The sequence below is a fragment of the Pelodiscus sinensis genome, chromosome 1 (assembly GCF_049634645.1).
Source record: "Pelodiscus sinensis isolate JC-2024 chromosome 1, ASM4963464v1, whole genome shotgun sequence".
In the NCBI taxonomy this organism is placed as follows: Eukaryota; Metazoa; Chordata; order Testudines; family Trionychidae; genus Pelodiscus; species Pelodiscus sinensis.
Genome location: NC_134711.1, coordinates 67,420,322 through 67,440,530, shown reverse-complemented (window position 1 = coordinate 67,440,530; position 20,209 = coordinate 67,420,322). Strand labels below are relative to the sequence as shown.

The 20,209-nt window shown below is 37.8% G+C and overlaps 1 protein-coding gene across 5 annotated transcripts in view; it reads left to right on the top strand.

The window, feature by feature from the left end:
• Window positions 1-19,987, top strand: part of KCNC2 (potassium voltage-gated channel subfamily C member 2) — a 165,999-nt gene extending 146,012 nt beyond the window's left edge. Inside the window, exons 3-6 of one of the 5 annotated variants that reach the window (XM_014572769.3) lie at window positions 9,103-10,030; window positions 12,284-12,451; window positions 17,739-17,833; window positions 18,871-19,004. In XM_014572769.3, coding sequence (XP_014428255.2) covers window positions 9,103-10,030; window positions 12,284-12,451; window positions 17,739-17,800 — 1,158 coding nt within the window. In that variant the 3' untranslated portion in view covers window positions 17,801-17,833; window positions 18,871-19,004. The other 4 variants (XM_014572772.3, XM_006121537.4, XM_014572770.3 and 1 more) reach the window with 4 other exon arrangements.
• The last annotated feature ends 222 nt before the right edge of the window (window positions 19,988-20,209 follow it).

Here is a 20,209-nt window from a genome sequence, read left to right as displayed (position 1 = left end):
GCCACTATTTTAGAATCCTGGCTCTAAGCACCTGGGTTGAAAACTTTTGGCCAATGTATTTACTGTCTCATTTCAATTATTCCCCAAAGAAAGCATTTGTAGGAGTAAAGCCTTGATTACTTAAAACAAATACAAACAGGGGTGTGACTAGGACTGGAAAAAATAATTTCTAAATTAGTAAATACTTTTATGAAAAGCAGCTGCACTGCTTATAAAACTACATTCAAGCTTTTGTTTTCTTTTAAGTCACTGCTGAGGTTGCACTAGAGAATATGAAATGTATTCCTAGGATTTATTAAATATTCAACACTTGGGGTTTTTTTTGTTTGTTTTGTTGTTTTGGAGTCAGTGCTTCAAAGATAAATTTTGTAAAACCTTCAATAGAGCTAACATGAACTAAATGAATCTCAGGTATGTCTACTGAGTCCTCTTGTTATCATGGGGAGTTGGAAGAGGAAGAGATAGGATCCAGCCTTAGAGTAATTATGATTCTGCATTTTGCCCAAGTTTTTCTGGAAGGATACTGAGAAGTTGGCAAAGATTTTACCCAGCATTAAATAATGTAACAAACATGAAAGCTGACCAGAGTTAACAGTAATCTAGGATTTCATCCAATATCCATTGAACTGACTTGGTCCAACCCATCATTGAAAATACATAGTCTGAAGTAGTAACAAGGTTTCAAAGTAGTTATAGAGAAGAAACATGTCTTGCGACTAGAGTATGAAACTGAGAATCAGGAGTTTGAGGTTCAGTTTCCAGTACTGTTACTGACTTACTGTGTAACCTTGGCCAAATCACTTAGGTCCACTTTTTAAAAAAGTGACCACTAGCTTTAAAGCATCCAAATGAGGTATTTAAGACCTGATTATTCACTTAAAGTCAATAGGAGCCTAGAATCACTTTAAAATTGACCCCTGCCCCTCCCCCCCACCTTTTTCATGAAATATTTATCTTTTTTTCATCAAGTTCTAGCCATGAGATTTTATGGCCAGGGACCAGATCCTAAGATATAAAAACAAACAAAAAGAAGTCAATGGAGGTATGCTGATTTACAACAAATGAGCATTTCCCTTACAGGCAGTAAGGCTCTTAGCTGCATAGACCTTCCTGAAAGATACTGCCTCCTTACCACCCTGATGTAGCAATAATTAAATAATAACTTAGATACAAATTGATATCTCCCACTTTCTGCAGCACACATGCATTCTTTGGATTTTGATCAGCCCCATCTTTGTTTAGAATGGTGAGCTATGTTAACCATCAGGATACAAGGTATCATTTATATAAGTATCATTTATTTGTAGGCTGTGCTACAGTTTGGGTTGGTAATTTCTTCAATGACAGAAAAATGGGCTAGAAACTTATGCTAACTTCATCTGAAAATTGATATTTAACCATACAAACAGAAATGGGTATTTCATTTTAGAGGGTCATTGACTTCAGAATGAAAGCAGATGGTATTAGAGCAGTAACATCATACTTCATAAGTAACAGGAGAGAAATAAGAGTGTGAAAATATCCCATATTTTCTAAACCAATCCCTTCCATTACACATATTGAGAAAAGGTTGATAAACTCAGTTTCCGTACGTATCCTTAGGTTGCATGGTATTTTTCAGAGGAAAAAAATGTGAAATATAAAATGCATAGGGAAATTTTTCTGGGAGAATATGTTCTTTCATGCCACAAACATTTTTTTTTTCTGTAAAGTGGCTATCTGAGATTTTTTTTTATTATTACGATGGCACCAATAACAGCTACAGATCCTAACTAGAGTGGTAGGTGCAGTACAAACACAGAGTTAATTATTCCTTGCCCCCAGAAGTTTATAATTTAATTACAAGACACAGCAAATGGGCAAAGCTAACAATCAGGTGTGGGGGAGATGGTGGAGTACTGAAATCATGTTCTCCCTTGCCCAGCTGCATGGAGAATGGTGTGTGTTACTCCTGAATCTATGCTAATCTAAATGGAGGTCATAAGGTGATCTATGAATCTGTGCTAGAGGTGTATCACAGCTATGCCTTGCCTTTCTCTGCTGTGTACTCTATGTCAATGATTTTTGAAGTATAAATCATGACCCAGTAGTGGGTCACAGAAGATCAGGCACTGGGTTGCCTTACTGTAGGCTGACCAGTGGGGATGTTAAGGCAAGCTTCCTGCATGTACTAGCACCACAGACCCTCTGGGAAGGGAGGACTATGGGGTTTCATCTGTTGTCCCACCCTGAGCACTGACTCTGTACTGCCACTGGCCATTACCAGCCAGTGGGAGCTGGGAAAGGCGGTGTCTATGGGTGAGAGCAATGTGCAGAGCTGCTTGCATGCCTCCACCTAGGAGTCAGATCTGCTGCTGACTGCATTTAGGGCACAGCACAGTTTAGATACCCCCTGCTGTGCAGTTAACCAGGAGCTGCTGGAGGGATGTCCAAGCCCCAACCTGTCCCCTGATACCCTGCCTTCAGCCTGAACTGCTCCCAAACCTAGAGACTCCTCCTGCACCTCATGCTCCTTATCCTCAGCCCCACCCTCGGGCTTGCACTCTTGTCAAAAGATGTAATTGTATTGAGTTGCGGGCATCAACAATTTTCTTCAACTGGGCTGCAAGAAAAAAAAGTTTGAAAACCACTTCACTTGGTCATGCTCATGCTGTAGCTCGCAGAACAGCATGCTCAGCCTTGTATTAAGGTGAACTGATTGCCTCTTCTTGCATTTCCTGCTGTGGGGGAACTGTAGCTTCCTTGTGAAAACTGAAATTTCTACCAGAAAGGCTATCCCAGTCTCTAGAGTCTAGACAAACAATAGCACATATTCCTAAAGCGGTAGTTGTGTTAGTCTGTATCTTCAAAAACAATGAGGAGTCCTGTGGCACCTTAAAGACTAACACATTTTTTTGGGCATAAGCTTTTCATGACTGGAAAAAGTAGTTTTTACCCACAAAAGCTCATGCCGAAATAGGCTGTCCCAGGAATCAGTGCATACATACATCATCACCTCTTGACCCAAGCCACAGTTCCCTGAACATATACTAGCTGTGACCTCTAGCATCCAATGGTGTTTCCAAAAGTTTATTAATGAAAAATAGTCTTGGGGATAAACCAGTTGTTTGCGCTTCTTAAAAACTTAAGTCTGTGGAAAAATTCCAAGCTCTTTCTGTATTTTGACAGTGACAGTCACAGGGGGATCATTCAGTGTGAACATAATACAAATTACAACAATAAATAGAGTGCAATACAGTCTTGCCTGTTACTAAACCCCCTTCCTGTCTGGTTTTTTAAAAACAAAGAATCTTCATTCTTGAGCTGAAGAAGATACTCTTACGGAAAGTGGGGACTTTAGTAGGTGTTAATTATTTGCTAATTTGATTATTAGCAGATGCAGATCACTGTTGAATGGTAATTTGACTCTTATTTTTTCAGTGGGATTTTGTCTAAGATCTTAACATGCTCCCTTTGGGCTAGGCTGGAAATAACTTACTGTTCCTGGGTATGTCTACACTACCCTCCTAGTTCGAACTAGGAGGGTAATGTAGGCATACCGCACTTGCAAATGAAGCCCGGGATTTGAATTTCCCGGGCTTCATTTGCATAAGCGGGGAGCCGCCATTTTTAAAACCCCGCTGGTTCGAACCCCGTGCAGCGCGGCTACACGGGGCACGAACTAGGTAGTTCGAACTAGGCTTCCTAGTTCGAACTACTGTTACTCCTCGTGAAATGAGGAGTAACGGTAGTTCGAACTAGGAAACCTAGTTCGAACTACCTAGTTTGTGCCCCGTGTAGCCGCGCTGCACGGGATTCGAACCAGCGGGGTTTTAAAAATGGCGGCTCCCCGCTTATGCAAATGAAGCCCGGGAAATTCAAATCCCGGGCTTCATTTGCAAGTGCGGTATGCCTACATTACCCCGCTAGTTCGAACTAGCGGGGTAGTGTAGACATACCCCCTGTCTTTTAAGAAAAAAAACCTGCATATTGTTGCAGTGTATATAACTAACAGAAGTGGAGTACTTAAAATAGGGGATCCCAAATTTTGGAGACCCATAAAATTCAGTAGTATAAAGATTAGGATAGCCAAGTGCGGGCAGAGTTCAGTGGATCAAGCTTTTGACCACCATTCACTTAATTAGTGATAGAATCCACATCAACATTACAGGAAAGTTGCAGTAGCTGATGAGGTAGGTTAACTTGAAGAGTGGCCTATATCTCTAGTCATACTGGCCAGTTCATTTTACAAATATCATCACCACATATAAGTCAGGGGGTCTTGTGTGTGGATGGGAGTTGATTTAACAAGAACAAGGAAGTTCTAACAGTAGTAATTCTGTAGTTAAGACCAGGATAGAGAGGTTGATAAGAAGGCTGTATGGTGTTGTGTGTCTTCACTTTCAAATACAAGTCACAATAGCTGATCAGAATCCATGTTGGTTCATCAAGGTGAAGCCTTGTTACAGATTTTCAGATTCAAAGTGTTTGGTAATCGAAGGATTTGGTGAAATATGCAATTCAACTGATTGAAGAAAAGGAAGACAATCATAAATAAGCTGCAAATTAATACAGTGAATCAAATATAATTATCAGATCACATTACAAAATTAAACTAGTTTTCTAGAATAAATTTGATTTTTCCCTATTAGTCATGCATATAGTATTTTCTCAGCAGGAAAAAAGAAAGCTTTTAATATTAGCAAAAAAAGAGCATGTATTATTGCTCCATTGCAAAAGAGATCTTATTGCACATAGAGAGCAATTTGAAATAAGTAATTGATCTATTCAATGTGCAAAACTGAATTACAATGAGGTTAAGTCTGTCTTAAAGTAACAGACTTTCTTTGAGTATCTGCACCTAAGTCTAACAATCAAATTCCCACCATAGTTAAGCCCTGATTCAGAAAAGCACATAAGCACATCCCCTATTCAATGCACCATCTACCACGAAGTCATTTTTGAAGTGCTAATGCACCACTGAGATATAACAATTAAGAGAAACCCCAACCACTGTTGTATTTGAAAGAGAAATCTCTAAAACCACCTTTCATTCTGCCCATTGCAATGGATATGAGGATGACCCATTTATCTCTCCTCTTGACTGCTTACTTCAAAGTTAGTTTTCATGGACTCTCATCCAGGGAAGTTCTGGTTTTTTTTTTTTTGGTTTTTTTTTTCATAAGAATCATGGTGAGAGAGAATCACTGATCAAGAGGCACCAAGCATTTAAGTTTTTTATTAATTCCAGATGTGTGGTATGGAATCGCAAAAAGCCTTTGACTCCAGCTATTTGCTAGTATTTTGATTTCCATTTGTGGCATTTGTAATTTTTATTACAGGCTAATATGAGTGTTAAAGCTGGAAGTACTTCTGGAAAGAGGGGGTTTGTGTGATGGTTGAAAAAGCATTGTGGATTTTATACTGATGATTATTACTCTGTGCCTTTTGTGGTAACAGCAAGATCATTAAAGGTCTTCATGTGGAATAATTAAAATAAAATGTGTCTTATGCAAGAAACATGTTTTTATAGTTTTAAAGTTTTATGGTTTTAGATAGGATGAGATGCAATAATCAAGCCTAGAAATCAAAATGGATGGAGTGCTACAACTACCTCTGTGTCTGATAGAATGGGGAAAAGATCAGTCGTCTGGCTGGTCACAGCTGGAAATGTTTCTCTTTTCCTGGTATAGCTATGTGATATCTTCTAAAACTGAGGAAATCAAAAGACCCTAAGGGCACATCTGCACAGCAGGGCAAAAGTTGAATTAAGATACATCAACTGCATAGCTTAAGTCAAAATAGTTCATTTCAGCTTTTGACATTGTCTACACAGCAGGAGGTCAGAGAAAGAGCACTCTTCCACCGACGTCCCTTACTCCTTGCAAAATGAGAGTTACAGGAATCAGAGTAAGAAGTCCTCTGATGGACTTTCAACATGATGTCGAAATAACTGCTTGTGTGTAGATATGGACTAAGTTTTTTTGCAATAACATTAGTTATTCTGAAATAATGCTCTTATGTAGACATAGCCTAAACTAACAGTCTTGCAAAAGACTGAGGGCAATGCCATTGACAGTGGGGAATGTTATACAGGTACCAAGTACTTCAAAGAGTTTTTCTTTGTCTACCAGCATCTTCTTGGTCTAGCCTGGGATCATCCTTCACCAGCTGTGCTTCATCGAGGGGATAATTTCAACTGGGCATTAAGAAATATGGGATTTCATTCTGGTTACATTTCATGTAAAGGAGATGAACAGCTGGGTGTCAGTAACGGCTTGCTGCTCCTTCTGCTTGTGTTGTCTCTCCAACTCTCTCAAGGGTTTCACCTGAAACTGAAAAATATGATGAAGACTGAGCCAGTGGGACCTTGCAGATGAGGGCTTTGGAGATTGCTCATACAGATCCCCTGAGCTCAGTCTGAGATGGTCTCAGGCTATTTTTCTCTCTCAACCTAATGCTTATCTTTATGTCTGATAATTCTGTTCTTTGCTATAATTTCAACTGATTTGCCTAGTATTGAATTTAGAATTACTGGTCCACAATTGTCAAGGTCATCTCTGGAGTCTTTTACAAAAATTGTTGTTACATTGGCTATCCTCCAGTCATCTGTTACAGAGTCTGATTTAAGTGATAGGTCATATACCACAGCTAATAGTTCTTCAATTGCATCTTTGAATTCCTTCAGAACTCTTGGGTGAATACTATTTATTCCTGATAACCATGGGTTGTGGGTACAAACAACCTTGCATGGCCCTGCCTATAGGCTACCCCAGCCTTCTCTGGCTTCCCATCAGTCCTCTGCTATGGATCTTCATTTGTGTCTTATAGGTAGTTGCGCCTCAATTTTTTTCTTGGCCTGCCCAATTATACTTTTATTTTCCATTTTCCAGAGTTTATGCTGTTTTCTATTTTCCTCAGTTGAATTTGACTTCAGATATTTTGAAGATCACTTTTTGCCTTTAACTGCCTCTTTTACTCTGTCATTTAGCCATGGTGACATTTTTTGTTCCTCTTATTCATTTTTTTAAAATTTTGGATATACATCTAGTTAGAGCCTCTATTATGTTGTTTTAAAATATTCTCCATGCAGTGTGCAGACATTTAACCCTTCATGAGAATAAGATATAACTATAAAATAGGCATGTTTCAGAACTGAATATAAATTAATTTTTTCTTCTGACCATTATAAACTACTCATAACAGATTAATCCCCATCTACTCACCTTTTTTGTTTGTTTTCAAGTGGATAGCAAGCATAATTTCTCTTTGAAAATATTGTGTGTTGAACATTTTTAAAAGAACAGAGAGATACACTTTAAAGTGCAATCTACAATATAATGCACGAACTGCCTCCACTTTAAAAGAATGTTAAGATTCCAAAGTCAAACAACTTAAAGGTTAGGAAACATCTGAGTTCAGCCTGTCTGGGCAATTAATTCCTTCCCTCCCTCCTCCCAACCTATATGCATTACAATACCATGCTTTATTACATTATCTCAGAATTTTTTTTCCATGGGTCCGCTCCCCCTAATTCCCCTGGCTCTTCATTTGATGTCAGTTTTTTCTGCAGTCCCCATTCCCATGCTCCAACCCCCATTCCCAGTTACTCCACTAGACTCCTTGCCTAGTCAATCCCAATATCCCCCACACTCAAGCTTCCAATCCTATTTTCTCCTCCAATTTTCTTGTTCCATTCTACTCCTTCAGCTCCTTTTCCCCTATTATCTTCACTGTATTCAAGTCCAAGTGTTTTGGGAGCCAAAAGAGGGGGTTATTGAAAGTACAGGAGAAACAGCTTCTCTACTCTCAGTTTCTGGTGCCTGGTACCATAGTGGTTCACAGCAGCCCAGAGGAGAGATTGCAGCAACAGCCATGCTGAGCACTGTAGCCTGAGGCTGAAGCATACTCAGTACAGATGGAATCTTTGGAAAATGTATCTGCCAAGTATTAACAAATCTTACCATGTTTGAGAGAATTGACATTTTTAGAAGCTTATAACTTGATCAAATTTGTACTGTTCTTCTCAGGAATAGCAAAAGGAACATCCCTGACACCAGGAAAATTCTCTCACCGATTTCAAATTTCTGGGAGTACTACCAGTTTACAATGAAAAAGTTGTATGGATTTTTGTAACAGGGTCTAAAAACATATTTTTCCCATAATACTGCTTTTGCAAAGGGCGGATACATTAAAAAAAATTCTACCCAGGGCAGATAATCAGCACAGGACATTTCATCTTTGATAGTAAAAATCTGGCAAAGTTACTAACAATTGAAAATAGTCCTATTATGGAAAGTTTTGGGGAAATTCAACTATACAGAGTTACCGTATCAGTTCCATGTGTAACACAACAGAAATGTTTCTGAAATGGATGAGCTACATCTATGAATTGATGAAAATCAAAATGAATACCAGCTGTTAACATCCAATTTTTTTGTACAACAAATGTCATAGTATCCTAGAACTAGAAGGGACCTCGAGATGTCATCCAGTCCAGTCCCTTGCTCTCACAGCAGGACCAAGAACCATCTAGATCATCCCTGATTGATGTATATCTAACCTGCTCTTAAATATCTCCAGTGATATTTCTGCAATTTAAGCCCATTGCTTCTTGTCTTTTTCATGTTGGTGACTTATTCAGAGGATATAGCCAATATTCTTAGAAACATGTCTCAATTTTGTGAACTACAGTCTCAAATCTCATTAGATCAACTCAACCTGTCATACCTCTTTCAGAGACCAAGAACCATGGGGCTGGAGGTATCTTTTACATTAAACTTTGAAAACTAGAGTCATGCCTGCTGAGTATGGACATCAAAAATCCAGTGTCACTTTTTGTATGAAACATGGTTACCTTGATGCCTTGGTGAACAGTTCCCCTATCACCATATTTTTGTTAATCATGCAGTGCAAGGGTTGGCTGTCATTCTTCACCTTGGGTATTGTTTAGATTTAATAAGTCTGGAATCACTTTGGGAGCCTTTGTGTTAATTGTGGTATACAATGTAAAAGTACAATGTAAAAGTACAATGTAAAATGTGTGATTGATTATGCTGATTACTCTATTAATGTAAATTATTTTATGGTTCTGATTGCCTTTTTCTTTCCTTTTCTTCACAGTTCATTGCATTTGCATCTTTATTCTTCATCCTAGTTTCAATCACTACCTTTTGCTTGGAAACCCATGAGGCTTTCAATACTATTATAAACAAAACTGAGCATGTTGTCAACAGCACAGAGATGGTTCTACAGTATGAAATTGAGACAGATCCAGCTCTGACGTATGTGGAAGGAGTCTGCGTGGTGTGGTTTACATTTGAATTTTTAGTCCGTGTTGTTTTTTCACCTAATAAACTTGAATTCATCAAAAACCTCTTGAATATCATTGACTTTGTGGCCATCCTGCCCTTTTACCTAGAGGTTGGCCTTAGTGGGCTCTCCTCCAAAGCTGCTAAAGACGTGCTTGGTTTCCTCAGGGTGGTGAGATTTGTGAGAATCCTGCGCATCTTCAAGCTCACCCGGCACTTTGTAGGCCTCAGAGTGCTGGGCCACACACTCCGGGCTAGCACCAATGAGTTTTTGCTGCTGATAATATTCCTGGCACTAGGTGTATTGATATTTGCCACCATGATCTATTATGCTGAGCGAGTAGGGGCCCAACCCAATGATCCATCTGCTAGCGAGCACACACAGTTCAAAAATATCCCCATTGGCTTTTGGTGGGCTGTCGTCACCATGACTACCCTGGGGTATGGGGACATGTATCCTCGGACTTGGTCTGGCATGTTGGTGGGTGCTCTGTGTGCTCTCGCTGGCGTGCTGACCATAGCTATGCCTGTGCCTGTCATTGTTAACAATTTTGGAATGTACTACTCTCTGGCAATGGCAAAACAGAAACTTCCAAGAAAGAGGAAGAAGCACATCCCTCCTGCTCCTCAGGCGAGCTCCCCTACATTTTGCAAGACAGACTTGAATATGGCCTGCAATAGCACACAGGGAGATGTCTGCCTGGGCAAAGACAACCGGCTGATGGAACACAACAGATCAGGTAGGACAGACTCTCAAATGCATGTCCTCTAAATACTTTATAGACCAGTGTGTTTGGTAGATGTCAGAAAGAATTAAATCTACAACTAGAAAATGTAGTTCCTTCCCCTCTCCCTTTCCTCCAGTGTTTGCGTGTTTCAGCCTTGTAGAGGGCAAAACAGTTATAATGACATTCCCAGGTCTGTGCATAGCTGGTCTATACAGTTTGCTTGCTATGTTGTGAATGCTTTTCTGCTGATGACACCGACCATTTATTTTGCCTGTTGTTTGTTTCATTGTACTGATGTTCTTTTGTTTTCCTGCATGATTGTGACTCTGTGAACAGCTACTGTGTTCCACACCGTTGAACTCCATGCTGTTCTGCTTGGTGTTTGTCTCTTGTGTCAGCTTTGCCTATGGCACATAATGGCATATTATGTAAGATGCAATACAAGAAGTAATTTAAAAGAAGCAAGTGCATTACCTTGTAAAAGCCAGCAGAAGGAATAATATAGAAATCTGGCTTCTAGATTTCAGATATCTTTCCATTCAGTACTTCAAGTTGCTGTCTAGAAGTACTTCCCACATCTGTGTTATATGGGACATCACATTTTCCCCCTGTTATTCTGATAATATGTCAGATATTAAGTTGAAGTAAAACTTTTTGGGAAAAACTAAAAATGGCATTCATCAGCACCACTCTAAACCAGTTTTTCTCAAAGTGGGCTGTGGCCCCATTTTGTACCACTCTAAACAAGTTTCTGAAAAAGTTTTCAATGAATCAGCATTTTCTGGCAGAAAAACAAAATTCTCAGAAAATTTCGGACCATTTCTAGTCACAAGGCTCCCCCCCCCCCCAAAGCTGTTAACTCTTCAAGTTTCCGTATAAACCATTAGGCTCCTTTTTTAAATTCAATAGTAGTAATAGCACAAAACATGCCTTTCAGTGCTACAGTAGCTGGACTTCATTCTTTAGAAGGAAGAATCTTTGAAAATTTGTGATTGTGAAAAGTATCTTAATTCTGTTCTGACACTATACCACTGCTTAGTCTTAGGTGAAAAGAAGATCAATTAAAGAGAGAGCTCTTTAAGAGAGTTCTCAAGCAAAGGTAACAAGTTTTTAAAAAATTCTAAAGGTATCAAGAAAGAGAGAAAAACTTTTGGATGATGTTGTGCTGTGGGTGGAATATAGTTAGTTTTACGGTGCTTGACTGATATGCATTTTCAGACAGCATCTTCAAAGTGTTAATGACAACAGATTTTCTATGTCATCAAGTCCTGCTAAAGACATTCCAGAAGGGAGGAGGCTCTGTGTGACAGAGCAAATAGATAGTTCTAGTGAGTCTGCAGATTTATTTACAAGGTGTTATAATCCTTGAAGTTAGAGAGAAAAAAACATGCAATCTTAAGGTGATATACTTCTGTTTTTTTCTCTCTGATAGTGCCACCATTTGTGCTCCATATTTTAATTTAATTTCTTGGGTAGATAGAAGGACGGTTGTGCATAATTTCAAGGCAGAATATAGCCATTTGTTCAGTTCAGGAAAACATTTATATACATGGTTAAGTGCTTTTCTTAAAAGGGATGGTTTTTTGAGCTGGACCCGGAAATACTATATCCTTATTCTTTTGGGAAAACAAAAGTAGGCAATGCAGAGATTCTGTTATGTACTAAATTGTAACCATACTGACTATGGACCACATTTAGCCCTCAGGTAAATGTGATTAAATGTTACTCCCATTGCAATTAATGTTAATTGAGCATCCCAGGGCAGGCGTTGGCTCTAAACATTTATTATTTAATTCCTATATCAAATGTTATTTTTTTAAAAAACTATTCTATGGCAAAATGATTAACATGACTTAATTTTTAATAAAGAAGTTAGTCAAGGAAAGGAACGCCATATTAAAACAGTTGAGACTGACTTCTGTTGGAAAGGTTAGAGTCTATAAAGGCATGTAATTCAGTAAAATAGCCTTTTATCTGATGACATTTTATTTTATATTAGCTAGCCAAACATCAGGAGATATCTCAAATAGGGCTGGGATATTCAAAAGATGATTTGTTCTTGAATAAAACATGGATTTTTGCCCTTTTACTGCATTTTGGAGTGACTAATGATGAATTGCAATCTTTTTCTTTATTCTTATCATGACATTATTACTGTTTTTTGTACTTGAGCAATGGGAATATCCGGCATTCGACATAAGCTCTTTGTGATGTCTCATTTCCGCGTTCATTATTGTCTGTAAATGGGCATGGTGCTTTAACCAGTGTTATCAGGTGAAGACAGTGCAGGAAGTGAGCAGCCACACTCACCTGGGGAAAGGTACCCACCAATCAGACGTTCTAGTACCAGAGACAAAAACAGAAGAGGGGGAACATGTTTCCTACTGACAACAGGTGATTACACGTGTGCTACTGATGGAGGGATCAGGAAAGGTATGGACTTCTTTCATTAGATCCTAAAAGGTCACTCAGCAATGTACTTGTGAAAAGCAAACTTCAAGTAAAATAAGATGTGAACAACTGCTCTGTAAGGAAAGACTGTATTAGATTCAATGAGGTTTTTTGTTCTTTCTCTTGGTTTATCCTTTCCTTTTCTGGCCCTTTGTTCTAGAAAACATTCTTTATTTTCACCAGTCCCTTCTCCAACAGTGCTTTGTGGTGATCTGACAGTCATTCTTCTTGTACCTTCATTTTTCTTTACCCTAAAAAGACCGCAATGTGGATCTTTCTCATTAAATCACTCATGGACTTTAAAAAGCAACTAAATCCTCCTAAAAGACAAATTAATTATATAATAGCAATAGTTTGCATTTAATACTTTAAAAAAATGATATCCACATTAGTGCCATTTAAAGGGGCTGACAAATTAAATGATCCCAAAGGTTTTTCTACTGAGCACAGCCAAACCTATTAAATGGCATTCTATCCAGCCATTCGGAAGATATTTGAATTGAAAGCCAAGTTTATGATGTCCCAAGGGAATTTATCAGTACAGCAATAGCACTAAATGCTGGAAGGATATTGCATTGAATGGTCTCCACCAGCCAGAATTGTGGTGTGGTGTAGTTAGGGTCTCGTCCTGCAGGGTGCTAAATACCTATAAGAAACTGAACATGCTCCAGTCTAATTTCTCAGCATCTTGTGGGGTCTTCAGTGAGTTTTTCAAAAGTTTTCAGCATTGACCAATCTCAACTTCCACTGACTTAAAAGGGAGCAGAGCCAGGCCAGTGTTAATCACTGCTGAAAATCTTGCCAATGCTCGTAGAAGTCAATTTGATTCTTTTGATTGACTTCTGTAGGAAGTAGTTTTGACCCTTTGTGAATTGCATCTATGTAACTAAAGATGCAGATCTCTGAATCGTTATGTGCTACAGCTATCAGAATTCACCATCTGTATGTTTGACACTGGATCTGGTTAAAAATTGATTTTTTGAAACTCGAGCACATTTTTTTGCTGCAAGTTTTCTACCAGTTCTTTCCTCCACAAATGTATTTGTCCAACCAACTGAAGCTAAGAGTTTAGTTCTAACTTCTGTTGGTCATTCTTCTAGCCACAATGGTACACTTTAAAAAAAATCAAACCCCTCTATGCAGAAATGTGAATGTAAGGCTATGTCTAGACTGCAGGCTTCTTTCGAAAGAGGCTCTTTCGAAAGCATCTTTCGAAAGAGCCTCTTTCAAAAGATCGCATCTAGACTGCAGGTGGATCTTTCGAAAGAGAAATCCGCTTTTTCGAAAGAGAGCACCCAGCGAGTCTGGATGCTCTCTTTTGAAGACGGCCTCTTTACATTGAAGAACGCCTTCTTTCGAAAGAGGAACTTTCAAAAGAAGGCGTTCTTCCTCGTGAAACGAGGTTTACCGCCATCGAAAGAAAAGCCGCGTTCTTTCGAAATAATTTCGAAAGAACGCGGCTTGAGTCTGGACGCAGGGGAAGTTTTTTCGGGAAAAGGCTACTTTTCCCGAAAAAACCCCTGAGTCTGGACACGGCCTAAGTGTGCACCATTGCATATCTGTGCATAACTACTCTAACTGCAGAAGAATATGATTATCCATTAATATGTGGTAATAACAAGGGCAATTGCAATAATATTATGTGCAAGGGTACCTGATCAATTGTAAAAATATGTTTTGCTCACAGATTCTATCCATTGAAACAAAAAGCCCAAAACAACATTTTAAATTTAATATCTGATAAAAAGAGGTTTCAAAATTTCCCCAAGAAATCTGAATTATGTTATTGAAATTGACATTTTCTCATGGAAAATATTTGGTTTCAATGTAGTTATATTATTTGTTGGGAATATTTTCTGACTGAAAATTTTTGACTGTCTCTAACCATAATCTTAACTATAAGCAAAGTACATTGATTATTGGCCCTAAAGTTTATTCAACACAGATTGTTACTTCATAATCTGAAAACACTCTGGGTACATCTAGACTACAGGCTTTTTTCAACTGAGGCTTTGTCGAAAGATACTGTCGAAAAAGCCTCTGTCAAAAAAGAGCATCTAGACTACAACCAGTACTGTCGACAAAGCAAGCCACTTTTTCAAAAGAGAGTCTAGACGCTCTCTTTCAAAAAAGCAATTTGCATGCAATAGCGCCTTTTTTCAACAGAGTACTATCGAAAAAAGGTGACTTACTGTCGACAGAATGTGGCGGTAGTATAGACGCAGGTACAGTTTTGTCAACAAAACCCTGTAGTCTAGACACACCTTCTCAGGACATTATCAAAACAATTTGAATATTTGAAATGTAATTCACACATCAAATGCATTTTTTATTTTCAGTTTCAAGCTTTTGCCCTTTCATTGCAAATTCTCACTGACTTTACTGGGTTTTGGATCAAACCCTTATTCCCAGCTTCCATCCATTCTGTGTATTTTTTTCTCGTTCTTCAAATCTCATTCTTCTTATCATAGTATATTTGACTTTCCCTACTTGCCAACTCTTTTGCTTTTGTCATTTAAAAAAAGGAAAAGAAAACATGACAAAATATTATCTTTCTAAGTTGAGGTAAAAATATCACCTAATTTCTTTTGAACTATCATATTCCCATGTTGCCACACATGTTTCCAAGTGATTTGGACAAATATGAATAAAAATAGATCTTTTTTTCTCAAGCTTAGTTCTTTGTAATCTGTGCAAATACCTGTAGAAACTCTGAAAATGATTTTGAAATGAACTGGAGGTTTGTGAAGCATCACAATCCAACCTGCTTTTACAATCTGTAGATCACACTGTACAATGTATTAGCAGACTTTAGATTATAGTTTTGCTTTTAGCAAATGTTCTCAGTACAGCAGTCAAAAATTTTTGAGAAAGGGAAGAATATTACTATTTTTATTATATATGATTTGGGTACAATATGGTTTAAAATGTGCTAGTTCCTGTACAAACACAAAAGAAGACAAAGTTTCTTCCTTAAAGAACATGAATTTTGGGGAGATTCTGGCACATAAGACCAGATTTTACTAAAACTGCTAATCACCTGTTCCTAATATGATATACATTTAAATGATCAGTTGAGAGTATATCACAAAAATCATACTATCTAGAAGATGATCAAGTAACTGATTATCTGTATATTCATCTGCCTGTTTAATGTTCTTCAGCAAGAATCTTATGATTTCATTCCAAATACCTTACATGTAAATGCCCCAGTCTTGCTAACTGCTTAGATATATGCTTAGCTTTAAGTAAGTAGCATCATGGAGTCAGTAGGACTATTTGTGCTTACAGTTAATTTGCACATAAGTATTTGAAGGCTTAGGGCTCACATCTTCTAGTATAAGTAAACATTTGAAGGTGAATGGGGGAGGAAACATCCTGAAATGTTTGTACTTTGTGATACTCTTCTGGATGCGATCTTTGAACGTTTCTGTGCAAACCAATGGGGTTAACTCATTATGGGGACAATTATTTAGATTTTATTGTGTAAAATTAGTAATGTGGCCCCCCTCTCTTTGAGTTCTAAGGCAGTAAGACAATGACAATATTTTTCTGGTGCTTTAAAAGCCTCTACTAAATTCAGAACAATCTATACATAGCATAAAGGGGGGTAGATTCAGCTCACAATACTCGTGAACAGAAATGTTTGCAAGTGCAATGTTCCTTCCAAATTGTGAGAGCTTTTAGCTGTGACTATCCCATTTCATAATTAACTTTTCATCACTTTAGGCTTCTGAGCAGTCATGTTGTGCTTTTCATTAGAATTAGTTAAATAAAGACTGCAAATATTGTGATTTACCTCTGCAAATCTGAAACTGCAAATGTGCAAACTCAGCCATCTTATTATGCATTTATATTAGAAACAAAGTCCGAGCCTTAACATTTCTGGAGACAGAGCTTCTTTACAATAACATCATTTCATCCTCTATATGAGTAACTATAAAATAACTTTATATAGTTGTCTGTTTTTAAGGAAAATCTGCTCATATTAAGAAATGGGTGTAACACAGATTATATCTTTCTAACACTTTTTTACAATCTGATGTTTTTAAAGACCTTGAGTATATTACCCAGATGACACAATTTACAGCGATCAATTAATAGCACTCTATGAATGATTAAATATTTACTTTATTTACACACAGTTGAACCCTACTAAAATCAGTGGCATTGTACTGAAAAAGGAATCTAAAAGTATGTAGTACCTGTGATTTGTGATGGCTTTGTTTTATCTCATTGGAAAGGACAGTTACGTTAAGATTCCTTTTTTTTTCCTTTTCCCCCCTTTTGTCTCAGCAGTGAGCTTTTTGCAGGCAAGATCCCTTTGAACCCAAAATAGCACATTTGATTACATTGCATTGTATTGTTTGTCTTTGTCTTTTTTCTGGCTGAATTCAACTGATGTCTGTGCATTTTCTCATAAAAGGATATGAAAAATCCCGAAGCTTAAACAACATAGCTGGCTTGGCAGGCAATGCTCTGAGACTGTCTCCAGTAACATCACCCTACAGCTCACCTTGTCCTCTGAGACGTTCTCGATCTCCCATCCCATCTATCTTGTAAACCAGATGGCATCAATCGGCTACATAGCATTCATTCAAATACTGTTTACCACATAATGGAAATAAATGTAGCATTAACTGTAGGCTCCATAAATACAGTATAAATTCTGCATGATATAAATGTCAATAGTAAGAATGTCACTTGGATAGCTGAAGATTCTTATCTTGGCTTTTAAGATTGTCTAAAGTAGTGCTTCTCCTTTAATCTACTATATTGTCCTACTTTACTATGGCAATAAAAGGACAGCTAGTAGACTCCATTGGCCAGTATATTCAATAAATAAGTGTATTTTCAGGGAGATATATTTAAAACAATGTGCTTCCAAAAGATAATCACTCCATTGGACCTTCACTACTTATGACTCTAACCCATTCTGAAGATGTCTGGAATCTTGTCTTTGTTGCACACAATGTGATTTGGGTCTGATCATTTGCATGGATCATCCTGTCTCCATCACCTGACAGCAACGTTGCCGATTACTGGGACCATAGATGGCTCTAGATGTGTATTCTCGCATTGTACCATCCTGCTGATATGAAAACACTGATGAAATGGTCTGTATGTGGGATTGTTTTTTGTTGTTTAACCTTTTTTAATTTTTTTAAAAAATTATTTGTTTTTTAAATGGTTTTATTTCTTGATTAACTTACTTTGGAACTAGATTGATGTACCAGAGTTCTGAATGTCTCCGGTTGTTTGCACACAGATAACTGCAAAGAGGTTGTCATTACTGGTTACACGCAAGCTGAGGCCAGATCTCTTTCTTAATGGCATGGGGAAGGCACAAAACATGAAAGAAAGGTAAACACCATCCAGGCTTGCAATTTTAATCTAGCAAGTGCTGCTTGGTACTGTAGTCATTTTTCTACTCCAGGGTTCTTCAACATTTTCAGAGGCAGAGTGCCATGTAAAAGCGAGAAGATTATTGCTTTTTTTCTGGACAAATACAGGAGGGCAGTAGTTCTCAAAAGGGGTTTGACCAGCCTTAAATATGATTCACGAGCTTCATAAATGTCTTAAGTTGGTGGGTTTTTTGTGGTTTTTTTGAGGTGCTTTGTCCTATATGTTGTTTCGTCTGTCTGTTTTGCTAATGTCTGCTGTATTCTTCATCTGTCTCCATAAAGCACAGAAGAACCTTCAACATGTCCCCATCTTTTAAGATAAACTATTGAGTATAGTTTCTCCTTTCCCCCTTTTTAGTACAGACTGTGTATTACAAGTGTAAGCTAATATCCTTTAGCCTATCTAATGTGGGAACTCTGAAGATCTTTGAAATGTGGGTTGTAGCAATGATTTTGCCATTCTGACTGGTTGTCTACTGCAGCTACATCAATAGTGCTACCTAGCAACCAGCATTGTATTCAAAGTGTATCTCCTCTGGTGACTTTTTCTTTCAATTTAAAAAGCAAGAAGTTATTTACGCAACAGTACTAATGCAATATCATATTTGATATTTTGAGCTTGTGAGGAAAAAACACCTAATAATATAGTCTTAAGGGAATAGCCTCCCCCCACCAAAACCAAGTTTTAAGAGATCCATGAGAGTGTTGAATAATCCCTGACTGTCATATATTAATTTATTTTTGTTAGGACGAAAAATAATTTTTATTGTTGATCATGTAACATGTCCTTCTGTATATAGTCTAGCCCTACAGCATGACCTGCATGTCAGACTTCTTGTACTATAATGTGTTTATCAAAGTATACATTTCTGATATTTAGAGATGTACGTTGATTTAGATTTGGTAAATCATTGCCAATAGAAAGAGATAATTGCAAACAGGTTTTTAGCAAAGGAATTAATATAATATCTGGTGCTGCTGTTATATTGACTACAGTGTTGTACAGAATTTATCATGGATTTTTGACTGCTGAAAAAGGGACAATGGAATTTAGCCATACCAAGGACTGTACTGGAAAGAGGCTACTGCTGCTGAATGGGCCATGATAAACAACTCGTGCATTGGACAGGTCACTGAGCTGCCACCTGGGAAGTAGAGATTGTTATGAAGATGAAGGACTGATTTCATTGCTGCTGCCAGTGGAAGAGGTGACTAGTCACTGTTGATGAGTCCACTGTAAATACAATGTATGTGCATGGAACATCAGCTTTTGCCATCTATGTTAAGGGAAGCTGAATTCAAAGTCATCAGATCTTAGACTCCATGCAAAGGCCCATGTGCCTCTCTCTGTATATTCTTCTGGTTCCTGCAAGTAATGGTCGTGCTGTGGATCATGCAAAGGGACACACTTGTAATGATAGTGATGTAAACTACAACTGTCTTCACTTCCCTCATAACAAAAATATTTTTTGCAAAGATCATGACCATGGACAGAGTGGGTTTTGCTACAAGTCCTTGCTTTCCCAATTTGCCGTATCTATATTTTAATGAACTCTAGTGTACATGCCAATTTTTGTTTACTTTCCACCTTGCTAAGAGAAATGTGACTGCAAACAAACATCACAGACTTGGTTCACAGTACACAGTTTTTTTTCATTGTTACCTCAGACTATATTATAAGAAATAAAATTCTGGCAGCAAGAGTATTTGGGGATTTTTTTATTCAAAGTATCACAGAAGCAACATCAATAAATATAAAATATGTATTAAAATTATATCTTAAAATGTATATTTTGCATAAGAGAGATATTCTTTGATCAATTATTTTTTGTGAGTTTTGTGGTAAATTGATCTAGTCTATTCTATGTCTATATGAATAACTGTAGTTGGTACGGAGTGTGAATTATGTTCTCCCCATCCTATTTATTGAGAATTTCTCCAGAATCTGTTTGTCACCCTGGTACCCTGAATGTAGGGATTATCCCAGTTGTGAAACTTTGTATTGTGGAACTTTGTGAACATGTCAAGGTGCATGCACAATCCTGATGGAAACTAGTAGAAATGTAACTAACTGAAATGGAGAATAAAAGGCAAATGATAAGGGGAAGAGCTTGGAAAATACCTTACAATGTGGCTCATGTGTTTTCTTTAGATTAATGGCCTTTGGCCATTCTCACGAGTCATATCATTCCCCAGACCAGTCTCCAGGGTCACATACAAGGAGCTCATTCAATGAACTTGTAAGAACTGTTGGAATCAGTCTAGAAATCTTTCTCCAGGAATCTTGTTTCCTTCCTGTTACTTCCTGATCCCAGGTCTTGCGTGGAAATAATCA